This window comes from Sorex fumeus, unplaced genomic scaffold (genome assembly GCF_029834395.1).
Source record: "Sorex fumeus unplaced genomic scaffold, SorFum_2.1 ptg000020l, whole genome shotgun sequence".
NCBI lineage: Eukaryota > Metazoa > Chordata > Mammalia > Eulipotyphla > Soricidae > Sorex > Sorex fumeus.
In genome coordinates, this window is record NW_026606077.1 from 11,375,087 (window position 1) to 11,401,372 (window position 26,286).

The following is a 26,286-nucleotide window of genomic DNA, read 5'->3' on the forward strand; positions in this document are numbered from 1 at the left end:
ATTGTGATGAAAAGTGAAGATTGCTTTTACTTGAAAGAGGCTGACAAATTTCCCAGACCCAGGATCACTTTATGTGGTATATGATTTAAGGGTGAGTGAGCATGCCAAAGCGCTCCACTTGAGCTGAGTGATGGGGAATGAGTTGTGGAGCTGTGGTCTTAGATGGTATTTTGTGAAAAATAGTGGGAGATTTATGGCTATTAAGCAACTTTGTAGCTGCCCCCTTCTTGTTGTGAAGCCTGCCAAATCTTTCCTCCTGCGGTCTGTATCATGTTCCTTCAAGACATCCATGATGTTCCGAAATATTCACTGGAATGCAGGTTTTCACAGAATGTACCCAATGGGGAAGGGACTTAAATATTACACATCTCTCTGAAGACATTTGCCTTCTATAACCACTGAGTGAAATTTTCGCTTTGTATGTCTCATAGATTGTTGAATCTTTTCCAGCAAAGTTACCAGCAAAGTTGCCAAAGGTCGACCTTCCTTCCTGCATTTTGGAAAATATAAAGTGCAGTAGATAGTGACTATTATCCTTATTGCTGTGAGTTTTAAAAAAATATTACCTGTTATCCAAATCATGAGGAAGAGAAGAATATAGCAACTTTTACTGTATGTGAACAAATTTTTAGCAGAAGGACCTATGACACTTTAATAAGCATTTCCCTTTTAGTGTGAATGGGAAACGTGTTTATTAATAACACTTTAATTCTGTTGTCACATTATTATTTAATTACTTTGTGTTGTTTTGAGTTCTCACCTGGTGGTGCTCAGGTACTACTCCTAGCTCTGAGGTTATGATCACTTCTGGTTGTGACTGGGGAACTGGATGGTACCAGGAATTGAACCTGTCTACTGCATGCAAAAAAGATCCTCTGTCTGTTGAATAATCTCTCCAGTCTCCACTAGGTTGCTGTAAAAGAAACAAATTCTTAAGAAATATTTCGTCACAAAAAACCAGCTATTGAAAGCATTCATTTATGTCATACAGACACTAATGGATTATTGGAGAAAACTGCTGCAGAAATTGTTAGAGAAAATTATCTAATTAGGCATTCTTATCAATAAAGATTTGAAAGAATTAGAGCAGAAATAGGCTTGGTTAATTTTGAGAAATTTTCAGTGTGATAATATTTTTTAATGAACACATGTAACTAACACATTTTGTTTCTTTTAATATTTTGATGTTTGCTTCAAGTCTTGTCTTTTAAAGAAATAAACAATGTACATAAAACTGAAGCTTCTGCCATCCAATTAGCCCCAGTCTTATTATTCAGCCCTTGACAGAGGCAACCAATTTCATGAATTTAATATTTAACTTTTATAATTTTTAGTTGTTTCCATATACACAAATCAAAGAATTATGTATTTACATGTGTAATATTATGCTATAACTTTTTATTTCTCAACTTGCATTCTAACTCAGAATTAAATTTTTAACTTATTCAAATTAAGATATGTAAATAAGATATTCTAGTTGCTCTTTGATGCTAAATTTTATTGCTCTTAAGTGATAAATATCATTCCATCACATGATCTTATTTATGTTTTTCTCATTGACAGAGTTTTCAATTATTTCCAGTTTGCTTCATCATAAAGCTGCAATATCATTGTCTATGTTCCTTATGGACCTAAATGAAAATGTCCATAGTGTACATATTTTAAATAAGTCACTGTGCCAATTTTTAATATTTTATTAGATACTTCTAAATTACTCTCCAAAGTGGTAAATTCCCACAGACTAAATAAAAGAAGATATTTGATTCCTCTGCATCCCCCACATCACTTGTTACTGTGAGATGTCAGTGTTTCTCAGTGTGCTTGGGAGACGGGGAGCATTGCATCTTGTTTTAATTTGCATTGCCCTTTGGAATAGTAAATTTGACCCTCTCTTATATGTGTTGACCATTCATGTTCCTTTTTCTTTGAATTGTCTGACATTTCTTTTGACCATTTTTATTACCTTTTTATTTATTTATAGATATTTTTTATGTATTCTAGATGCTAATATTTTATTGACTGGAGAGATAGCACAGCGGGTAGGGCATTTGCCTTGCATGCAGCCAACACAACCAACCTGGGTTTGATTCCTCCGCCCCTCTCGGAGAGCCCAGCAAGCTACTGAGAGTATCTCGCCCGCATGGCAAAGCCTGGCAAAGTTCCCCATGATGTATATTCAATATGTCAAATACAGTAACAACAAAGTCTCACAATGGAAACGTTACTGGGCCTGCTCGAGAAAATTGATGAACAATGGGAGGACAGTGACAGTGACAATATTTTATTGCAGAGTGATAGCACAGCGGGTAAGGCGTTTGCCTTGCATGCAGCAAAAATGGCCGACCTGGGTTTTATTCCTTTGCCCTTCTCAGAGAGCCCAGCAAGCTACTGAGAGTATCTTGGCCCACATGGCAAAGCCTGGCAAGGTATCCGTGTCATATTTGATATGCCAAACACAGTAACAACAAAGTCTCACAATGGAGACGTTACTGGACCCACTTGAGCAACTTGATGAACAATGGGAGGACAGTGCTACAGTTGCAAATATCTTCTAACATAAGTTATTTAAAAAGTGAAATGTAAAACTATAATTCTTGGCCATATAAATAAAGTTGGGAATCTAAGTTGGGAGTATTTGCTGTCCTGCATATTCAGATGTATCCAAATTTCACTATACATGTTTTAGATATATGTTTTTATGCAACTGTAAAATATATTAAAATACTTTGTTTCTATGGCTGTATTTCCAATATGCTGTAAGTATATTGTTGTAGTTTCGGGAGGAGTTATTATTAGCCAGGTAGTATGCACGTTTAAGATGCCATCTTGTCTATTTCTTTCATATGGTAATTGAACTTTTCTGAACTTCTAAGCATACTACTCAGAACATAAATTTGTACCTTATTTTAAAAAGAATCATGTCCTCATTTTGATATTAAGTTAAAAGACTGTAACTAGAATATTGGTCTGTAGTAGTTTTCCTAAACATCTCTCAGTGCAAGACCTATCGAAACAACATTCGCTTGCAGAATTGTTCTTTTTCTTTTTTTTATGACTTGAATTTATAAATGTGCATCAAAAAAAGTTAATTAAATGTTACACATAGGATGATGACTATGAGATCGAATACAAGTCACATCAGTTTTGCTTTGACCAAAACTAGAAATAAAAATAACTATTTTCCTGTTGATTATAACACTGTGTTTGCCCAGTCAGAGGTATTGTTGAAAGTTGAAGTTTCTCCAAGTCATTTAGAAAAAGCTGTCATGAAATTGAGATTAAAAGTTCTCAGAAATATCACAATATAGCTACCAAAATCTTGGGAAAGTGGGACTTTTTCTAATATTAGTTATAACATTAACATTGATAGAGAAAGATCCTCTCCCTTGTGGATGAAGTATGGTGGATGTGCGGAGGAACACCACCAAACCCATTTTTTCCCCCAAATGTATTCTTGCCAAAAGCATCAAATAGACACCATGATTAGAACACTGTTACTCTGTCTCATTCTCATTAGAACACTCTACTCTGTCTCATTTTGAAAAACACCAAATACCAATGGAGAGATGTGGTGATGGAGTATTTTAATTATAATCTAATTCATGACAATATTACCTTATTTTTTGCATCCTAAATATCTAATGATATGCCATATTACAAACCTGTTTTTTAAAACATGTTTTCTTAGTGATGGAACTTATAAGTATTGGGACCCAGTAGTCTGGGATCAAGCTTTAAACACCATGTATTTCCTAGGAGCCTGAGCAAAATGCTACCAGAAATCTGTCTCTACCTCAGGGACAGAGCTTCTGATTTTGCTCCATTCAGAACTCTTTTCTATAAGTCTCCACTGAAAGCTGCTTAATCAAACATCTCAAATGTCAGAAACAGGTTTTAAAGGGTTTTTCTAGCTAGTAGGTCTAATCTCCTGCTTAGTGTTGATTCCTATAATGTAGATAATCTCTTTGGAGAAAGTTTGCTCCTAGCAGGGCAAATATATCCCATAGAATGTATTTCCTATTCCTGAAAGAAAAATATAGCTTTAATGAAATTTACTTTTTCATGAAGCTTGGAAAGGTTGTAAGCCTCAATCTTGATCCTAGCAGATGTTCTCTTTTGGATATTAAAAAATAAAGTATCTGCTTCAGAAACATTGCAATAGTAATGCTAGTTGCGATAATCAGTGTCTGAGGGGGACAGTGTGGTTATAAGTTCTGAGTGACAAGTGGCCCCATAGTAATAGCCCTTTCTTCCTGCCTTACTACAACCCTTTCTTAATTTAAAGTTTAGAAAAAGAGAGCTAGAAGTCTGAGTCACATGTGTAGTCACATATGGTTAAGGAGTTGAGTCACTGTCACTGTCATCCTGTTCATTGATTTCCTCGAGCAGGCACCAGTAATGTCTCCTTTGTCCTAGCCCAGAGATTTTAGAAAGTGCCACATTCTAAGCTCTTTCAGGGTCAGGAGAATGAGACCCATCATGGTTTTTAGCATATTGAATATGCCACAGGGGGTTTGCCAGACTCTGCCGTGAGGGCAGGATACTCTTGGGAGCTCGCCAGGCTCTCCAGAGTAAGAACTAGATAATAAGATGTTATGCTGCCACGCGCTTCTGGGTGCTGAGTTTTATAGTCTCTGGGTCTTGACCGTTGTTGGGATTACATGGCGCCAGGGGCAGTTGGTGGGTGTAACACCTACATACTGGAAGATGGTGGATCTGGGTGGAGGAGGCCCAGTCCCGATCTGAGCAGGCTTGGATATCTAAGCCCTGGGTCCCACACACTTGGGTTCCTCTGCCAGTTTCTTCATGCGTGAGGCTCGTCCGAACATGTGGAGAGTGGTCTTAAGCATGGCTGTGGTTGGAACCGGAGGTCTTCAGCTGCCAAGGCTGTGCTCAGGGCAGGGAATTGAGTAGAGGGGAAAAAACACCCTCAAAGAATGCTTCAGATTATATTCTTCTAGGCCCTGGATTGGTAATGTTGTTAATAATTTTTCCAACTTTACCTAGGTTTCTCAATGCTGTTGTTCATCCTAGCAAGAACCCCAATTGAAAGGTCTGTAATCCTTAAGATCTTTCCAATGTGGTCACTTCCTGCTGCCCAGTTTAACAGCAGCAGCCTTTCCCCATCTCCACACTACTGGACCCAGTCATATAAACAGCCCTGTTCTCCCCATCCATCTTGGGCAGCAGAGCTCAGTGTCTTCAATGGTTTCTGCACAAATCTGCTCGTGGGGTGAATGTTTAGTCTGTGACAATTACTGAATGGAAGTCTGTGATCGATGTAAGCACCATTTCCTACCTTCAGCTTCTCTTCCTTCTCCTCTACCTTTTGGTTGAAGACAGCCGAGTTGTTCCATCTGTTAGAGAGGGCCCCTGAAACGTTGTATACTGCCCCACATGGCAAAATCTTAAGTCAATACAGACAGCTCTTGCTTCCAAAGACAAGTCTTGGTCAACAATATTTTCTCCAAGTCTAGATGCCAAGGAGACATGTTTGGGAAGCACATATTTAGTGTTTAACTAACTTCATGTCGATATTTGCTTTTATTTCACAGATTCTGAGTGACAGTGTTGCTGCTTCTCCAGAGTCCCACTATACACCTCTGCCTTCTGCTTCCAGAGAACTCACTAGCCATCGAGGTAGGAACCCAGCTTTTTATTGCTCCTAGTGATTGCACAGGGGAGCACTTGGCTATGCAGAGCTCGGAGCTCATTATTGCTGCCTCGGCTCTTTCGAAGGAACACAGTGCTTTTCAAGTCCTTGATGAGAAAACCATACCTGTCAAACCTAGTGATTTTAAGTCATATTAAACAGAATTTAGTGGCAGTCTACTGGGAAGGCAAATAAATCCATGGTATAATATAATTTTGTGATTTTTTTTCTTTAAATAAAGAAATTATAGTACTTAAAAACTGCTAAGTAGATCATTATCTCCAGAAAAAAATAATGGAAAGAAATTTAGAAATTCACTAATATTTGTAAAGTATCATTGTTTGGAGCATGATAGATGAAATCTGTAATTACAAAAATGAGTGAACTCTACATTGTAACTAAACGCAATTTCACTGGCAACATTGGAAGCAATCATGTGCATTTTTCCTCTGAATTCTTTGATCATAGAAGTACCAATTTGGTGTACTTAGTTCTTCCAAACATTAACTTCCTGATGTCATACCTAGGATATGTGTGAAATATAATTTTTATATGTTAATTGGAAATGTGGTGTCTTGACTCAAAAACTTGGTGTTTGCCTTTGTTGGAATTAGTTAAGACAGGAAAAGATCTTGTGATATAACTCCTTTACCCCATTTTATCCTGTTTCTGACTTCAGCCATAGTTTCTAATTGCAAACCTGCCTTTCCAGGGTAAGTTATAGCAGGCTTAGATGGAGTGAAAAACAAACTTTAAGCCTAATTTCCCCAAGCAGAAAACTCAGCATGGATGTGCAGGGGACACTAAATGCTGTTCCAGTTAATGTCTTTAGTGCAATTGTTTTTATTGGGCTTTGTATCTGAGAGACCAAGGGTAAGTAGGAGCAAAGGTTGTAAAGATGCAAAAAGTGATGGAGCTATCCCTCTAAGAATATGTATAGGCTCTAAGCACATAGCATATTTTTATTCTTCAGTAAATGATTTTAAAATAATGCAGACTTGCAAATGTCTAAGAATAGATTCCTTATCACCTAGTTGGTCTCTGGACACAATGAAACTCTTCTACATTTAAATATACTTTTGGTTCAATTAGAGTTCAGTTGCATGTTATTTATTTCAGCAAATTTTGCTTTTGTGAAAATCCATTTTGCAAAGCAAGGTAGATTAACAGCTGCCAACATGTATTCTTTGAGGGGCACAAAGAGATATCCTTTGAATGTCCTTATAAAAACCTAAGCATCCTCTTTTAGATACTAATTTGTGGGATCCACTGGGTAAACAGTATTACATAAAGAAATTAACCTATCATTATATTCTTAGGGAATTACTTTTTGGTTTCTTGTGTTTAAAAAAGGGTAATTTTATTCTCTATTCCATTGTATATGCTGCTTATTACAACATGAAGTATTTGAATCTTGAAACGAGCAAATCTGCATCAAAAAATGGCAACTTCTTTGGTCCTCACTTTACTGGTCTTGAATCTGGTGGATTTCAGTTAGTCATGAATGATGTGATGGAAGCTCATTCAAATGGAGAAAAACATATTTTTTAGCATCTAGAATAAAACCATTGAATGCTTTATTGGATTTCTGCCTTATCACTAAGTCACCATTCTAAATTTCTGAGCATATATATCACCAAACAATTTGAGTGTGGTTTGTTAATATATTTATGAAAACAGTTTATAGTCATTTATGTAAAATAGTACTTTCCTACTGTGAAGACACATTACATCAGTCCTCCATGATGCCTGAAACTTTGTCTATAAAATTCTTAGTGGAAGTTCTATTTGCAAATAATTTTTGATTCATCCAGTTCCCAATCTCTTTTCATTCCGCACCAACAACTACACAAACTGGTGGGCAGTAGTTCATGTGGAAATTGCAATTTCTCTATTCATGCCATTTTCCTTTTACTTGTCCTTTTATGTAACTTCCAATGTCAACTGTGATAGGACCAAGATTCATGACCTAAGAGCTATAGATTCAAATGCAAAGTAGGTCTGAGCCCAGGATATTGGTTGGGAAATAGGTGCCTCAATTTTTCCATCTTTAACTTGCAGGTCATCCATATATTATAGGGACAGTTATGTGAAGTTCATTCTTCTTTCTTCATGGAATTTTTCTGATCTTATGTGTATTGATTCTTCTCCTTCTTGAGGTTCTTCTCTTTGTCCCTAGATTTTTAATGTAATTCTTCTTAGTCTGCTTGGTATGAGAGAGATTGGGCATATGTACATTCAAATTCCATGTAGAAGAAAGTTCCTTAATGGCATAGGTCATCTTTCTTAATTAATCAATAAAAATTTGTTTTGTAAGTGATAAATAATGGAAACTAAAGGGAAAGTCACCTCCACAAGGTACCTGAATTCTGTTTTAGAAGTGATATCTGTCTTTCTTTGGGGGTGCACACACCCATAAAGGACAGGGCAGCCTTAAGGACTTTGATCTCTGCTTTCAGAAACTGAAATCTTTATTTCTAACAGAGACATAACTAATTCACTACCAGGTAAAATTTAGTCGCATAATATAGCTTCAAAGTGATTCATTATTTTAAGAGTGTTTTAAAACTTTGGTTTGTTGGTGATAAGAGGGAACAACATAAGTTAAAATGGAACTATTGGAGTTACTTTACTAGAGCAGATATTCTCAAAGAATGGTCCATATGAAATCTTTGAGAGTTCTGCCCAGGTCTGAACATGATTCTGGAGTACAGGGATGAAGGCGGCATGTGGGAGCAGTAGATATAGGGCTGTCAGGAGACTCAATTACTACCCAGTAACAGTCTACATTCTGTATCATCAGTGGGTATTCATTGATTAAAGCATTTAGTTGAAATGTATGCTGGGAAATTGATTCTTTAAATATCTTTTATGCACAAGACATACCAGGCATGCCATACATAGCCACTCTTGATCTGTAATTGTTAGAATTAGACTTTGCGCTCACATAGACCTCTGTGCCTTTTGGAGAAAATGTTACTATTTCAAGCTTATACCATATTATTCTCTAGTGCAGTGTATCTCAAAGGAGAGGGGTGGCATATGGCCTCCTGTATGTCCCCAGGATATTATAAGGTAGCCACAGGAGAAAAATCTATTAAATAGGGATTCATGGCACAAGACTTCGGAGGCCAACCAGTAGAACAAGAGGGCCACAGGAAGAAAACAAGGTCTGAAGGAGGGGCTGGGCAGCAAAAGGTTGAGAAATACTGCTCTAGAGAAATCTAGAGGCAGATATCAAGAATTTCTGGGGTATATTGAGTCACTTAGTGACAGAAGCAGGAAAAAAAAAGACCCCCAAAACTCAGCATCTTTGATTCCCAGACCATTTCTGACATTGCAGAATTCATGAAACAAGTTTAAATTGGAACAAATATGACCGTGCTGGTGGAAAGAAGGAAAAAGCATATAAAAGTATGGCCTGGAAATAGCTACATCGGGGGTGAATTACCAAGTCTAAGATTGCAGCAAAGTAGAGGATCCAGTGTCTGTGTGGTTCAGAAGAAATGTCCGTGTTACTCCCCAACTTCATTTACACCTCTTTTAAACTATAAACTCAGCAACAGAGAAATGTGACACAGCAAGGAGGGAAACCTGTTATTCGTTGGAATTCAGACAAAAGAAAGATGCACTGCATATTCAAGAAAGGGTTTCACTGTAAATGAAATACAATCAGTGAAGCGCCACACCAGTCTCAAACTTAACACTGAGCCTGGGAATATTCTGGAACTTCTTGAAATGTTTTGGTGCATTGCTAGAAAACTTGGGAAACTTTCTTGCAAATTGCAAACCAGATCAACAAATAGGGCATCCAATTCATTTCTAAGTTTCCAAATTACACTCCCCTATTGGTGTATTTCCTTAGACCTATTCTACCCAAGAGAATTATGGGAGCTGCAGTTTTCAGTTCTTCCTTTTACCTGTAAAACAAGCAAAAATCTTAAAAGAGGTTGCCAATGTTGTCTAGTTAAAACACAATCCAGGGCCTGGAGAGATGGTATAGTTGGTTTGACCCCTGGCATTATATATGGTTACCCAAGTCTTGCCAGGATGCCTGAGTCAGAAACCAGGAGTAAGCTTTGAGTACAGCTGGGTGTGACCCAGAAAAACAAAGCAAACAAAACCCAGAACAAACAAATAAAACAGACACTCCAGCACACCTGCCATAATCTTAACCTGCCAAGAGCTACCACGTTGAGAGTTTTCCAGTATGGTTTGTTTGCTTGCACAGATGTATTGCAAAGTAATTTCAAACCGAGTAAACATCCTGAGTATTTTTTTCCTGATTTTTTTAACAGTCTTGACGAGGTGCCGCAGCTAACTTGCCACGTTAAATATTGAACTTTTAAGTGCACACAAGAAAACAAGAAACCAAGAGGGACTCCAGTGGAAACTTGGCGATTATAGCCATTCTAACTTCTTCAATCATTGGCAGTCTCACCACTATTTGTATTGACACAGTTGTTAGGTGCTCATCCACTTCTCCAGTCAAGGGCTTGGTCTATTTGTGTTTGAAAATGATTGCTGGGACTGCCACCGAGTAATTTACATAGCAACTTATCATAATTAGTTATCGTTTGCAGTTTCCTTAATGTGAGCTGCATTTTATGTGCAGTAATTGATTTTTCTGTATATCTCCATGAAGCCTTTCAATGTGTGAACTCCATAAGAGGGGGGAAAAGATGGAAAGCAAAACTGGGGACAGAGGATTTTTATTTTGTTAAAGTTTCAGTCAGAAATCTCATAAAGCATATTTTCACAGTAGCCATAAATACAAAGCATTTTGCTTCAGCTGTTTACATAAATCAAAATAAAATCAGGAAGAGGAAAATTAAATGGAGCTGTGTGATGGTGTGGTAGATTAGACAAAGATGTTGGAGATGGAAAGTTTTTGGTCAGACAAACTGTGTTCCAACAAGCAGAATATTTTTGGGATGGCAAATACTGTTATTTGATAACCACACTGTTCATCACAATTTATTTTAGGTTTATAAGATTTGGAGGCAAATTACCTCTTTCAGGCAACTCCAAAAGAATAAAAAAAACTTTTTCAATTGAGATAGGCCATTGCAAAGATGTACATGATTGGGTTTCAGTCATACAATGTTCCAATACCCATCCCTCCACCAGTGTGCATTTCCCAGCACTAATGTCCACAGTTTCATTCCCACCACCTCCCAACTCTCCTTCCCCCAGCCTTTCTCTATGGCAGGCACTTTTCTTTTCTCTGTCTCTCTGTCTCTCCCTCTCTCCTCCTCTCCCCCTCTCCCCTGCTTTCTTCTTTTGGGCATTATGCTTTGCAAAGTAATTTTCTAATATTCCTAGCATCATGCCATATCAATTGTCAGGGAATATTAAGTAGATTTTATCATTATATCCAAATCTATACAGAACAATAGCAAAGACTAAAGGATAATAGATTCATGTATGTAGTTTTCTACTTTATTGTTTTGTGGCCACACTTGAATATACCTGACTCTTGATTCAGGGATCACTCATAGCAGAGCTCAGAAGACCATATGTGGTGCAAAGGATCAAACCAGAGTCAGCCATATGCCAGGCAAGACCCTGCACTGTTTCTCTGAGCTTATATTGATTCTTAAAAAGTGACAATCAAGTAGTCTCTTTGCCTATTGATCTCAACCACTGAAAGGTGAAAGATAAAATAAGCAACTTGATGGTTATGGTGAACTTGCCAGGTAGGTCTTACCTGAGATCAGACCCTATGCCAATGGGCAGACCACTTATTTCTTGTCTTTTATCTTCTAATAAATTTTTGTTAGCCTTTCAGCAAAGCCAATCATCAGTTAACTTCTCAGAAAATTACACCGATTTAAGATTTAGGGCAGTATGACAGATCCACATTTTCCCCATGAAAAGTGTATTGATAATTTGTGTGAGAAAGAGAGACTGAGACACTTTGAAAATGCAAAAGAAAATATTAATGGTAATCAAGGAAAGTCTCCTTTCTGATACACATTTATTCTGCAAGGCCTGCCAAGTAAGTACATGGCCTGTGCTTCCTTCTTTCCAACTTCATGTCACGGCTTTTACCCTGACTGGGGGAAGAGGGGGGGGGGGGGGACACAAGTATGTTGGTTCTTTCTGCAGAGCTAATATTAGCATTTTCTAATTATGTAAAATACTTTCCTCTGATGACATTTTTAACAGAACCCATTACTTTAGTTTTCTTTCCTTCATAATGCTTTTATGGGCTTATAATGTTGGTGGGATTCTCAGATGCTGAGAGATGCTAAAGTTTCCTTTATTTAATCGAGGTGACTAGAGATTTGACAGTAGTGGTTGACAGGTTTATTTTATCTGTGTGGCAGTGGGAGTCTATTTTCAGTGTGTGCGCTCTGTTCTAAAGTAAAAGGACTTTACTAAGTGCTGAATAAATTGTACTTTCCTTTGATTCTAGACCTTGCTGAAATGGTTTAAAAACTCTAGTGTGGGTCATCAAATTCATCTCCCTGCTGCTTTGCAGGGTCAATAGTTTCTCTCTCTACTGAGCAGTGCTGGGTGGATTGGAATGGAGGGTAGTGTAGATTAAAACTTCCGCATATATATAGATAGATGTGCATGTGTGCACGCACTGTCTGGGACGGTGGCAGTGATGGAAGAGCAAGCCAAGTGGAATCTGAAGATGGATGAATCTGTTCGCCTATTACCAAGTCTGGCATGGACTTTAGCCAGGAACTTTAAGCAGCCTTCTTTTAAGCATTTGAAATCCATAGGGGTCCATTTCCCATCTTTTTTCTCTGAGGATGATTTTTCATTTGCAGACTCCTGGAATGCTTTATTTCTATTCTTTGGGCAGAATTGTGGCTCACTGATAAACACTGACTGACTGAGGGGCTGTGAATTTGGTTCTTCTGTAAAACAAGGAGAAAAATATAAGCATGCCCCCCCCCACACACACACACACACATCCCCAAGAGTCGCATGTCTTAGTTAGGAAGGATGAAGAGTTGGAAAGATAGACTTTGCCCAATGGACAATCCAAATTAAAATATACTGGGACAAATCTCTCTTTTTATCTTAATAAAATATAGGAGGCTCTGAGATCGATAGTACTGAAAATTCTAACCATCATGAAGTTTTAGAGTCATAAGTTGTTTCTTATCTCTTTCATTCCTACGGCAGAACTGAGACTCTTGAAATAATAGGCACTGCTCTGATCATCATCCAAAAATTCTTCCAGCATGTCAATGTCTATGATGTACCAAGTATATGTTAGGCTTTGTGGAGAATTCAGGCACAGGAAACATGGTATCTGCACAGCAGGAATTTGAGGATTAATTGGGGAGTTCCCAAAACTGCCACAAGATCAACAAAACTAATATATATTTAGTCATTAAGGACTGCAGTACTTCGTGAAAGCCACTGTTTTAAAAAAATGGGAATCTTAGGGCCAGAGTGATAGTACAGTGGGAAGGGTGTTTGCCTTGCATATAGCCGACCTGGGCTAGATCCCTGCCATCCCATATGACTCCCCCAAGCATCGCCAGGGGTAATTCCTGAGTGCAGAGCTAGGAATAACCCCTGAGCACCACCGGGTGTGTGCCCCCCCCCCCACACACACACCTAAAAGGAAAGAAAAGATGGGAAGCAGTAAAGACTGGGATAGGCCAGGCATGTCTCTGGAGGCTGTTGGCTTTGTGCTTTAAATAATATATGCTGCATTGCTGCATAGATAGTTTGGAGGGTAAAGAAGAACATTCTGGAGAAGGGAGTTGAATATTATAATTCTTACCTTGGGTAAGAATAGGTTGAGCAGAATGGGAAAAGGGACCTCATTTTGAAAACATCAGCATTGAAGTACTTTTGTAGAGTAAGTCTGTATTATGGCAGGACTTGAACAACTATAAACTATTAAAAAAAATCAAGTGTGCAGTGGGAATAGGAGAGTCTAAACTCCAGATAGTTAGGTGGCATTGAAAGAAGTTTGTTGAAATTTTAGAGGCTTTCATTTTTTTGCGTTTTGGGGTGACTACAGTACTCAGGACTTCTGGCTCTACACTCAGATATCACTCTTGGCGGGGCCCAGGGGACCATATGGGGTACCAGGGATCGAACCCAGGTTTGCTGCATGCGAGGCAAGTGCCCTATTTGCTCTAGCCCTATATGCTTTTGATTTCTTGACATCAGACTACATGACTGCAGATTGTACTGCTTCAAGGGAGTAGGCTTCCTAAAGGTAATTTAGGAAACTACATGGTTGCAGGTGAGGAAAACAACCAGGGTCAGAACACTGCTTAGCCCAGAGGGGATGATGATGATGATGATGATGATGAAGAAGAAGAGGAAGAAGAGGAAGAAGAGGAAGGAGAGGAAGAAGAGGAAGGAGAGGAAGGAGAGGAAGGAGAGGAAGGAGAGGAAGGAGAGGAAGGAGAGGAAGGAGAGGAAGGAGAGGAAGGAGAGGAGGAAGAGGAGGAGGAAGAGGAGGAGGAAGAGGAGGAGGAAGAGGAGGAGGAAGAGGAGGAGGAAGAAGAGGAACTCTTAGGGCCTCTCTCGCCATGTTGCTTGAGGATTGGTTGCATGGGGACCCTGACCCAGGTACCACAGAAAATGGACAATTAATGTTTTTATTCCCTGTGTTATTCAAAGAATTTCTGACACTTGCTTTTGAAACCAAATCTTTGAGCATAGAGTCAGTTCATATAACATTGAAATGTTCTAGCATATGATAACAAACTGGTAGACTATTAGGCCAGCTCAGTGGACAGAGAAATAGGGAAGGAATGTAGTACAGATACAATAAACTGACTTAATGTCGGATTGTATAGTACCAGAGCATAGAAGAGTGCTGGGAAATTGGCATGGTGTGTGACACTGAGGCCTCTGCCTGTACTTCTTCATTTGGATGGCTCCCAGGATTCTCCTCTACCACTTATGCATGGATTATATCCTGCCTATTAAATGGAAGACTACTGAAATTAATGAAGTGTAGCTTGTGGCAATAGCAACAACATAACAATAATCAGGCAAAGCAGTCACATTTGTTCTCATTTCAGTCTTTGGATCAGGATAAGCTCCACTTTTTAAAAAATTAATGAGACTGGCAAAATAGTATAGTGCAAGAGATATAACACCTGTCTTACATGTGGCTGCAGTGGCCACGATTCTGGCTTGAGACCCCCAACATCACATATGGTCCCCTGAGCAGCATCAGGGGTCAGCAATAGCCCCTGAGCACTGATGTATATGGTCCCAGGCCCAAAACAAACATATAACTGATGCCCACTATGTTTTATTCTTAAATTTCATAGCCAGTATTTATGGTCCAGATAGATGTATCTCATTTTTTCCTACCTTGATCCTCTTCAAACCTTATTTCTTTCCTCCGGGACTTAATCCCAATGATTGGTTCCATAGACTCATACTATAATCCCCCGTTTATGTGATTTTCACCTGTGGCTCCTTTGAAATATCCTCTGCACCCACAGAAGCCATCAGGTTCTGATTAGAGACTCTCTGCTCTAGACTGTTTTGCTGAGACCTTTGCCCAGCACTTAACTTCCAGGTCCATTTTTTCCAATCACTTTGTTTTGTCTATTGTAGAAAACTTCACCTCTGCAGCAGGTTTTTCCTTATGTAGAGATTTTACAGCTTTTTTGGAACAAATAAACAAACATCTGGAATCATGTGGTACATTTAATTAAAAAGTTTGCATTTGGCCAGAAATGGTAAAATCATGAAAAATGGCCTGTCGGTGAGCTCAAGAAGGCCAAAGGATGACGTTGTTGGCTGCAAATGACTGGAATTGAGGAGGTGAACACCTGCTCAGCTCAGCCTGTATCCTCCAGCTTCCCCTTCCAGCCATTAATATTTACTGCACTGGTCCTTTATTTATTCTAATGAAATTTTTTGGTTGGGACTGGTTGGGGGGATGAGGACTGTTATTTTTCCAATAACCACGGATTTGTTGGGAAGTGTGTACTTAATAAGGGGTGTGGTACTGGAATCCCCTTAACAGAATTCCATATGCTTCAGGTCATTGCAGAGGCTAACTTCTGTTTCTCCAATCAGGTCTCTGACTATGCTTTTCTGGCTTGGTTTTGTTTCTGCAAGGAACTTTGCACTGGGAATTGTGGGAGATAGAAGCTCCAGGCTCTACCATCAAGATTCCTGTAGGTGTAGACTAAGGAGAAATACAGTCATATATATATAGGCCAAGAAATATACAAAGGCCAAGACAGTTGTAAGAATGTGGAGAAGGAAAGACAATAAAGACAGAAAGACTGAAAATCTTGGATAAAATTGAGAATTTCATGGAAATCCAGGTTCAGGGAGAGAGCTGATTTCATTTTATTCCCAGGAAGTGGCCTCTGTCATTTTTATGTGGGTGTTAAGGAAGCTTTCCCCTCTCCCATTGTTAATGTCAGAAAGCTCTTTTTAGAGTCACCTACAAACAACTAGTGTGCTTGGTGCATACATTTAGGGTTTCTTTTGTTTTTGTTTTTGAGTCACACTCAGCCAACATTGCTCAGGGCTCACTCCTGGTTCTGCCTGCAGTAATCATTCCTGGAGAGCTCGAGGAACCATATGGGATACCAGGGGTTGAACCCAGTAAGCTACATGTAAGGCAGGCATCCTATCCACTGTACCATTGCTCTGCCCCCATTTCGTTTTAAAATCAATCTTCCATTCCCCATCTCTGTTCACACATGTTTCTGCCATATAAAATGTCTAAAGCCATGACTGGAGAGGAATTATTTGTAGGTAACACCCCTATGAGATCTCTCCATGGGTGGTTTCAGAGCAGGAAAAGAACTTGGGAGATGATCCTAAGGACTCTTGGTTAATATTTGGGGTATTTGCATAAGAGAGAGAGAGACATAACCTTAAAGCAAGGATTCTGATTAAAATTGCTTTGCAAGATGCCTACAGTGAAAGTACATGTTTTGTTGCATATGAAGAGAAGAATATTAAGATGCACTAGTTTAGTTGGATCTAGTGCTCTTGTTGTAAGGCAAGACACAGATGAGCACACCTCAGAGAGGCGAAGAGCTTGAGCTTGAGTCCCTGAGAACTCCTGGCCCCAAGTACAGTCATGGATAAGTTTATAAAGGCAAAAATCCCATCCTAGTCAGACAATGGAATAATGGGTAAGGCACTGCAAGAATTGTGATCAGCAAAGCAAGTTACGAAAGCAAAATAAACTAGTTAATGGTTTAGCTGGCTTAAGATCATGGAGAACAGTTGGCTTGTGATTATGGGGGGCAGTTACTATAGTAGGGGACTAGTGATCTAGGAGCTGGACAGTTTATGGGGTGTACTTGGTAATAAGTTACACCTGACCATTGGAACAACAGAGAGGAGTTCTCTTCCTGCCGACAGGGTAGGAGAGGGAAGTCCTTTCTGTTCAGGAGCCCTTTGCCTTTCTGGTAGGCCTTTCAGTTGAGTGTTTATACCCAGTACAAAGTTATTCCGAGGCAAAGATGAGAAGTTCTATTGCACAGAAACCAAGGGGAAGTAGCTACAGTGGGCACCCATTTAGATTGGACTTTAAGAAAGGAAGTGGTATTATTTATTAAATTTAGGTAAGGATTGGTGAAGTAGTCTGGGAAAATCGCCAGTCCTTAAGTCATTTACTGAAGTTATGCTCACCTGTTTTAAGATTTGATTAGTGTAACATGGAGAAAGTGAATGAAATTCAGGATTTCAAACAGGCTCAGGATTTCAAACCAAGATCCAGAGGCTCTGTGTCAATGCAAATTTTGCTTTTTTTACATAATGAAACCTAGGTTGCATCTAAGTTTCTCTGAACTTTTACAGAAAGACTCAAGAAAATGGTTAGAAAAATACTGTAGTCAGAGGAGATCTTGGTGCTTATCTCTTTGCTTTTTAAAAAAATTTTTGTGCATCTGTTTCTTTAATTACTTTATACAAAAGAATTATCATATAAACAAGAGTATAGAAACCTGGAATTTTCCATTTTAACCTTGACTGTGGGGTCAAAGTTCTGTCCTCAGAGATGCTGTTACTAGGCAAATGTTATTCATCTGGGAAGGGGGCAGGAAAATAATTCAATGCTAATTCCCAAATAGACTGCCTGAAGATATCCCCAGTTTAAGTTGCCTCTCTCTTAGCCCAGTCCCACCCTCCCTGAAAGGAGAAAATGTATCCTACCTGGGAAGGACAAACATCTGTGTAGCAGCAATAAAACTGGTTTCTCTCTGTGGATTAGCTATTCTTTTATTTATCTCTGTACCTCTTCAGTTTGTCCTAAATTGAGGACAAAGATGCAATTCTTTCTTTGTTTTTGATTAAAGAAACTCAGAACCATCCCTTCATATAAATTTTCTTTTCTCAAGAGAGAGCTCTCCTTCCATCTCTCCCTGTCTTCATCTTCTCCCTTGAAGTCTTTTTCAAAATTTCTTTGTACACTGTACAAATAAAATAGTCAAGATTACCCACAGAATAGGTTAGATGGGACAGTGAAAGTTTGATTATATGGGAGACTGCATATAAGCAAACTTTACGCAAACTACAAACTACAACCATGGAAAACTACAACCATGGCTCCATAAGGAACTTATTCCATCTCTCCCCTTTCTTTAGAATACTTAAAAGTTTATTAATTCAAGAGATATTGACTAAGCATATACTATGTACCATGGATTGCTTATTACTACTTCATGAATGGGCTGGAGCGATAGCACAGTGGTAGGGCGTTTGCCTTGCACACAGCCAACATGGCCGACCCGAGTTCAATTCCTCTCCCCTCTCGGAGAGCCCGGCAAGCTACCAAGAGTATCTCTCCTGCACGGCAGAGCCTGGCAAGCTACCTGTGATGTATTCGATATGCCAAACACAGTAACAACAAAGTCTCCAATGGAGACGTTACTGGGCCCACTCGAGCAAATCAATGAACAATGGGAAGACAGTGACTTCATGAATAAAGCAGGCAAAATTCCTGCCTTCTAACAGTTGGTATTCTGTGAGAAAAGGGACCAAAAACACAAAACCAAAAAAAATTAAAAACACTGTTGTAAACAGGAAGATAAGGGGCCAACTAATATCTATTGGGGGAAAAACATTCTCTGAAACCTAAACCAGCCCAAAGGTATAAAGGCATTTGAAAGAAAGGACCCATCTCAGGAGCCTGGAAATGCTTTGAAATTCAGAATTTGAGGCCAAGTGCACGAAGGCTTCCTGAGAGGAAAGAAGGCAGAAGCCCCTCAGAGGCATGGCTCCACCTTTGGAACAAAGGCAGGCAAAGATATCAAAAGACCATCTATGGCTCCCAGCTCTTCCCAGCCACCCTAGCAATGGCTGGTTAGGGGTACTTTGGGAGAAGTGAATATAAATTAGTAGAGGAAGAGGCACGTGCATGTCACCTTTGCACATGTTGCCTGAGCACATGCCCCCTACATCTCCCCTTCTGAGATGTGTACTTTCATTCTTTGAGGTTGGATGTGTATTGGCTGACTCTGCTCTGAAGAAGCCTGTGTTTTCTTGAGCGCATGTCTTAACTCACCTCTCCCTTTCTCTATCTTTATTTCACAATAAACCTGTTATATATACTTTACTGTTCTCCTGAAATTCCTTTCTGTGATGGAAAGGTAATGGATATAAAAGGCCTGGGTAAGATTAAGAATGACTTTCCTTTTCTGCAAAGAGTAATTCCTTGCTCCAGCCCGAGTCCAAGCTTCCCAGAAAAATCTGGCAGCAGGGACCATCTCCCACACTGTGCAGAACAAGTGGATGACAGGTGCAGCTGGACAGCTGCCTATGGGACATGAGAATCGATGCCTTTGAGCAGCTCACAGAAGACTTTCATCAGTCTTGAATCACTGTTTGTTTCATAGGTGTTAGAGATGTGAATAGAGAAAAGTGGTAGATTTTTTTTCCCTCCGGGCTGCTGCCTCTCTTCTTCCCATTTCACATAAGCCAACCAGGGAACCTCCATTATGGGCATATCAGCACTAAATAGAGAAATATAAAAGAAGATAAAGGATACAAAGGAATATGTGTTGGTAGGCAAGGAAGTCCTCACTGGTGAAGCAAATTTAGAGAATAACTTGGAGGTGAAAAATGAAAGACTGAGAATGTAAACACGAAGTTGTGTTTCAGTGCTGCCCAAAGACCAAAGAAGCATTGGCTGGAGATACAGCACAGGGGGAAGCAGCCAACTCCAGTTTGAATCCCTTGCACTGTATATGTTCTCTTAAACACTGGCAGGAGGGATGACCCCTAAGCACAGAGCCAGAAGTAAGTCCAGAGCACAGCTGGGTATGCTCAAAAACAGAGAAAAAGAGAGGTTGAAGGAGAATGTTGATAATGATGGGTCAAAAAAGAACTTCATTGGTAATAAATTGGCAAGTTGGAAGATGACAGATTCATTTACTCAAAGTAACCATCTTGTCTAAATGGGGTCTATCAGGGATTTGCTATAGAGGAAAAGAACAAGAAATCACTTTTTTTCCCCAGAAAAGGTGAATCACAGACCAATGGGCACTAGAATGAGCAATAGAATCCAATGTCACACTCTTGAAGCTGTTCTTAAAAAATTAAATGTTGAGCCTTTGAGGGGAAGGGTAAACTGAAAACAAAATCCTTATTTTTTTCACCTTGTGGCAAGGACCTTCTTTAATATCGTGTTTAGGGGGTATGGTGCCATCAGCAGGTTAATCTGTACCTGTGAGGCGAGTGCATCAGCAGCCTGATTGCACCGTCAGACTTTCAGATACCCCAAAACTGCTGCTGTGCCTTTGGCCAGACCCAAAAACTTGGGGCAAAGTTTACCAAGAAAGTAAATGGCCAAAAGTTAGGTATGTGGGAGACACACCCACAAACCACCTCCGGCTCAGCTACATAATTGGAGGCACGGCGTCTCTGGTTCCTGATTGAACTGCTTAATGAGTTCATTAACTGCTTAATGATAGAGACTCAGAAACGAATCTCGGAACCCAAAGGCTTTTGGCAGAAATGTGTCCTGTTCCTGCAGTACGTTACTGGTGCTCGGCCACTCCAGGTGGGAATAGGTTTTGTGCCTTGGCCTGTTCCCTCTGGAGGCCCGGTGACCGCCATCCTCCAGAGGCCACTGGACAGTCAGGTTTGGGCCTGCAGTGACAAGACACGTGGGGCCTCACCAGATGGCGGTGGAACAGGCCTTTCCTCCCCACTTCAATGAGACCCCGAGTTGCTGCCTACAAACGACCTCTCTGGCTCCTGATCAAGCTGATTAACGGCCATGCTCCCAGAGACTCAGAAACAAATCTCGAAACCTAGCAGCTTTTGGCAGAAATGCATTTGGACTGCATACAAGGTGGCTGCTGCCTCAGAGCTTATAGAAAAGCCAGGTATGAGCCAACGGTGATGGGGCAACTGCAGTCTCATGGGAAAGGGGGCAGTACCAGCTCGTCCTTCATGCCCCACCGAGTTCACGAGTTGCCCCCCATGAGCGGCTCTTCAGCACGGCCATTGCTCCAGAGGCAAAAGGACTTAATCCAAAGCCTGGCAGCTTGCGGCAGAAAAGTGAATGGACCATGCGTTAAACTACGGTATCATGCCTCCCCGGGAGGGAAAGAGTGTTGCTCCCTTCCGCCTTCTCCCCCCCCTCCCCCCCCCAGCAGCAAGGTGGCCGCTGCCTCAGAGATTATAGGAAAGTCAGATGTGAGCTGGCAGTGATGGGAAACTGCAGTTGGGAAGGGGGGGGGGGCGGTACTGGCTCGTCCTTCATGCCTTACTGAGGTCACAAGTTGCCCCCCAACAAGTGGCTCTCTGGCACAGCCATAACACCAGACACACAGAAACCCATCTCGTAATTATCTGGCTCTTTGCAGAAATCCAAAATCATTATATGATTCTCATAACCAGCTACAGAAAACAAAGTATTTCACAATGCCTTTTCAGCAGTTCTGATTGTTGGGGGGGAAATTCTAAACAATAATGGTGCATCCTTTGTCAAAATAATTAATGTAATCAATGTAGAGAAAAGTTAAGTAGAAATCATCTGCCTCACAGGCATTGGGAGGGGTGGGAGAAGGGTATATTGGGGTTCTTGGTGGTGAAAAATGATTACTGGTGAAGGGAAAGATGTTTGATCATTGTATGACCGAGACTTAAACCTGAAAACTTTGTAACTTTTCCCACAGTGATTCAATAAATAAATATAAGAAGAAAAATAAATAAAATTATGAAAAACAAAAGTAAGGTGAAGTTCATGCCCAATTTAATCAGCTAATCAGTGGCTGAATAAATAGCAGTACTCCTAAATAAAAAATAGTGTGTTTATTGTCCAATATTGCCTTTGTCTAATGCTCATCTTAATGTCAAGAGTGTCAGAGAAAAGTGATCCAGGGTGAGGAAGGAGCAAGGTTGAAGCTATATTATGTTTGACATATGTGAAGTAGAGGAAGGGAGTTGTGTGGCCTATATAAGTAATACAGAGTAAAGAGGGGCCTAGAGAGGTGCAGGGTGGGAAGTGTAGATGAAGTCCAAGTGTAAAGAGGAAGCTTGCAATTCCACTGCTGCGAGGAGTGATAGGGCAAGAAAGCCTTATTGGCAACAAGCTGGCAGGTTGGAAGATGGTGGACTCATGCCTTTAGAGGAACTATATTGTTGAATGGAAAGAATGGAAAACCCAGGGTAGGAAAGGTGGGCTGCAGATCCGTGGGCTCTAGAATGGACAAAGCCTCTCTGGGCTGGCTCCCTGAGCCACACTCAATCTGAGAAAAATCAAGGTTAGGCTTTGAAGAAAAGGTAAACTGAGGATAAGCTGTTCTTCTCTTTATTTAAGTCAAGGAGCATTGTCCTTGCCTAACTGATCTTTGAACAGCTTTCAAAAAATAGGATCAGAGAACAGAATTTCTATTGTGTTGTGACTAAGGAGTGGAAACCCTGTAGAGATCAGTAGAAATCTCTGGAGGGGGGAACCCATGCCAGGAAATGAAAAATAAATATCGCTGATGTTTATCATAAATTATGCAAACTCTATGCAAGATGGTGAGAAGTAGAGGTTGAAGAATTTCATCATAAACCAATGCAATAGATTTTGAAATGTAGAGCCATTATAGACCCACGGCCCTTTAATTCTCTTTGTAAGGCAAAAGGCCAAGTAGAGGTTCAGGCACTAGAAGGTAGTGCACCAGGGAAACGGGCTAGGACAGTAGATCTTTCTGGCTCCCTGAACAAACACAGGCAAGGAAAAGCTTTGAATACGTGGAAGTGGGAAAGGAATGATGCAAGCATGTAGGATAAGCAGAAGGAATTCTGTTATGCAGGATCAGTGAAGAGAATATATTCTGCCTCCTTTGTGTGATATGTTACATTGGCATGCTAAGTCTCAGCACTTTGGTTGATCTCCCACGTGAAAGAGGGGGAGTAGCAGCAAGTGGTACGAAAGTTCTGCTGTGGCATGAGCAGATTTAGTCTGGTTACCTTCTACTGAATTCCCTTTTCTGAAAAACATCCTGCTTCCATATTCCTAACTGCCCAAAACACATATAACTTAGCCTTATATTGAAGGTGACAAGCACAAAGCATTGGGCTCCATAATCAAGGCAAAGGTGTTTGAATAAGTCCCATTATTCTCTCCTAGGGATAGCTCCAGGAAGTCTCTGCACATGGAGACTTGCAGCCAGCAAGTCAAGCCTCTTCTCCTCCTATAGTGAATAGTCGAATGGGTCAGCCCATTTCATACGCTTATTGTTACCTTTACTTATTCAACAGTGCTCTCTTCAAGCCAGAACTGTATGTGTATGTACAAGTGAATAAAGAAAGATGGTAAGAGTTAGGCTAAAAGAATTAAAAGACATGACGATGCCCAGATTTGGGGGAGGAGGGGAAAGAAAAACAGGAAGAGAGAGAAATGTAAACTAATTTTAAATTTTGTAATAAAATATTATCATGACCATGATCACAACCACCCTGTTATTCGTCAATTGCCTCCTGCAGACCCCAGTAACGTCTCCTTCGTCCTAGCCCTGAGGTTTTTAAAAAAGTGCCATATTCAAGGCTCTTTCAGAGTTAGGAGAATGAGACCCATCATTGTTACTGGTATTTGGCATATTGGGTACGCCACGGGGAGTTTGCCAGACTCTGCCATGTGGGCAGGTTACACTCGGTAGCCTGCCAGTTTGTCCAAAGTAGGAATGAGATAATAAAATGTCACAATAAGATGTCGTGCAGCACATTTGCTGGGTTTTATAGTCTCTGAGTCTTGGCCGTTGATGGGATTACACGGCGCCGGGGGCCAGTTGGTGGGTGTGACCCCCGCCTACTGGAATTTGGAGGATCTGGGTGGAGGATGCTCAGCCCCGATCCGAGTAGGCTTGGAGATCTCAGTCCCGGGACCCACATGCCTTTGGTCCTCTGCCGGTACCTTCATGCGTGTGGAGAGTGGTCTCAGCATGGTGGTGGCTGGTTCTGGGGGTCTTCGGCTGCCGGAGCCCTGGTCGGGGCGGGGAGGGGAACTCAACCCACTCCCCTCCAAGGGGCCCTGGCGAGGACAGCCAGGCACGGGGGCAGGAGACTCATAAAATATCATAAGCAGCTATAAAATAAGGAATTAGAGGAAAACATTAGATTAATACTAATAAACAATCCCAGAAATAGCAATTTAAGTATCAGACAAAAAGCTCAAGATGATTGATACATTGATGAAGCAGGACATTTGGTATAACTATGAGGATATAGTGGGAAGGGTTAACAATCATGAATCTCAACATATCATGACCAGATTTATAAATCAAACATTTCCATATATAGTAGAAAAGTGATAAAATAATGTTCAAAGGTGAACACTTTAATATGTCTCCCATAGAAAATGAGAGCTAAGTGAACAAAAATTTTAAAGCATCAATGTTTTATTAATTAGAAAACAGAATATATGTTTGTTTGAGGACCATACCTGGTAGTGCTTCAAGGTTCTGACTCTGCACTCAAGGATCACTTCTGACAGCCTTGGGGGACCACTGGGGATTCCAGGAGTTGAATGGAGGTGGGCTGTGTGCAAGGAAACTGTCCTATGTTCTATACTATTGCTCTGGCCCGAAAGAATATTTTTTAAAATGAGAATCGTTATAAAATGTACGTACAAATTTATAAAGTATTAACATACCCAATTCAATTAAATTAACCATGTCAGTAAAATTAATGATTGCTTCCAAAGGAAGAACTCTTGTATAAAAAAGGAAAAGGATGAAAGTGAAATTATTTTTTAATGAAGGGACAGAATTACAGAATTAGAATAAATTAAACTTTTGGGTTTGTAGGAAATAAAAATAAAATTTTATATAGATGTTGGAATGAGAGATAATATGGTGGGTAAGGTGCTTTCCTTGCATATAGCCAACCCCTGACATCACATATAGTCTCCTGAACCCTGCCAGATATAAGCCCTGAGCACTGCAAATTTTTTGGAACAGTGACTCCAAAAATTAACAAAATAATGAAAGTAAATGGAAGTGATAGCATTATATAACTTGAAAGCTATGAACTGTAACCCATAAGCAGAATTCAAAATTTCCCCTTAAAAGTAAGTCCAAAATGAGGAATATTATATTTTTAAAAAGCTGCCATTCTTTTCAAAGACCTAAAACAAAAATAAATTCAATATTTGAAAGGATTTAATAAAACTAAAGATTAATGAAACAAAAACATAAAAACAGGTATTTAGGAAAAAGATGAACAGTCTCTAAGACAAAAAATGACTGGTATACAATACTAGAAAAAAGGAGATTAGAAAAACTTGTATCAATAAATATGAGAATCTATATAAAATAAGAATTAGAAAATGATAGCTATACATGTATACATATAATTTTTTGCCACACTTGGCAGTACTCACGGGGTACTTCTACCGCAGTACATGGAAGTCACTTTCATGTGGTGGTCAGAGGACAATGGGTAGGTGGCAGGGATGAAATTCAGAGCCCCCACGTGAAAGCATGCACTCCTGTCCCTGAGCTCTCTCCCGAGCCTTATAGGCAACCAATTGTATCTCAAGAAAAGATGTAAATCTAAAACATATAAAAGAATTGGAAAAATACAATATATACCTCAAGAATAGGAGAGACTTTCTTTTATAAGTTCCTATAGAAAGTAAAAAACAAACAAACAAACAAAAAAACAAAAGAAGAAAGTTAAAAAAAAAAACAACCCAAAACAAAAACCATCGAAAATTTCTCATTTCATATACCCAGGCTTCCAGGTTCCCATAATTGATTAAAACAAGTTGGTAAGTCAAATGAAAATAAAGTGGTTGGGCTTGTCTCTTACAGGTGTGGGCCAAGACTAAGAAAGTTGGAATAAAAAACATGGAGAGTTAGGATTTGAGTCTAAAGTTTATGCTTATGTTCAAGCAGAATATTTAGTGAGGGAAGAGAGACAGTACAGCAGGGGAGATGCTTGCAGCCAACAAATGTTGGATCCTTGGGATCTCAAAGAGTCCACTAAGTGCCACCAGGAGTTATTGCTAAATGCAGAACCAGGAGTAAGCGCTGAGCACAGCCAGGTGTGGCTCAAATACAAAAAGAAAAAGAAAAAAAAAGAAGAAAACAATCAAAACAAAATGTAAACAGTAAGAAAAATTTAAAAAAAGCGCATTATCATTTTGTATCTTGTCACACAGGACATACATATAAACATAACACTCAATATGTTTCTAGATTTGGTGGACC

At 39.8% G+C, this 26,286-nt stretch overlaps 1 protein-coding gene across 1 annotated transcript in view; it reads left to right on the plus strand.

Annotated features, from left to right (window-relative positions):
• The window catches only part of LRMDA (leucine rich melanocyte differentiation associated), a 635,497-nt gene that overhangs the window by 414,347 nt on the left and 194,864 nt on the right, over positions 1-26,286 (plus strand). Inside the window, exon 5 of the mRNA XM_056113521.1 lies at positions 5,556-5,640. Coding sequence (XP_055969496.1) covers positions 5,556-5,640 — 85 coding nt within the window. The remainder of the gene's footprint in view (positions 1-5,555; positions 5,641-26,286) is intronic.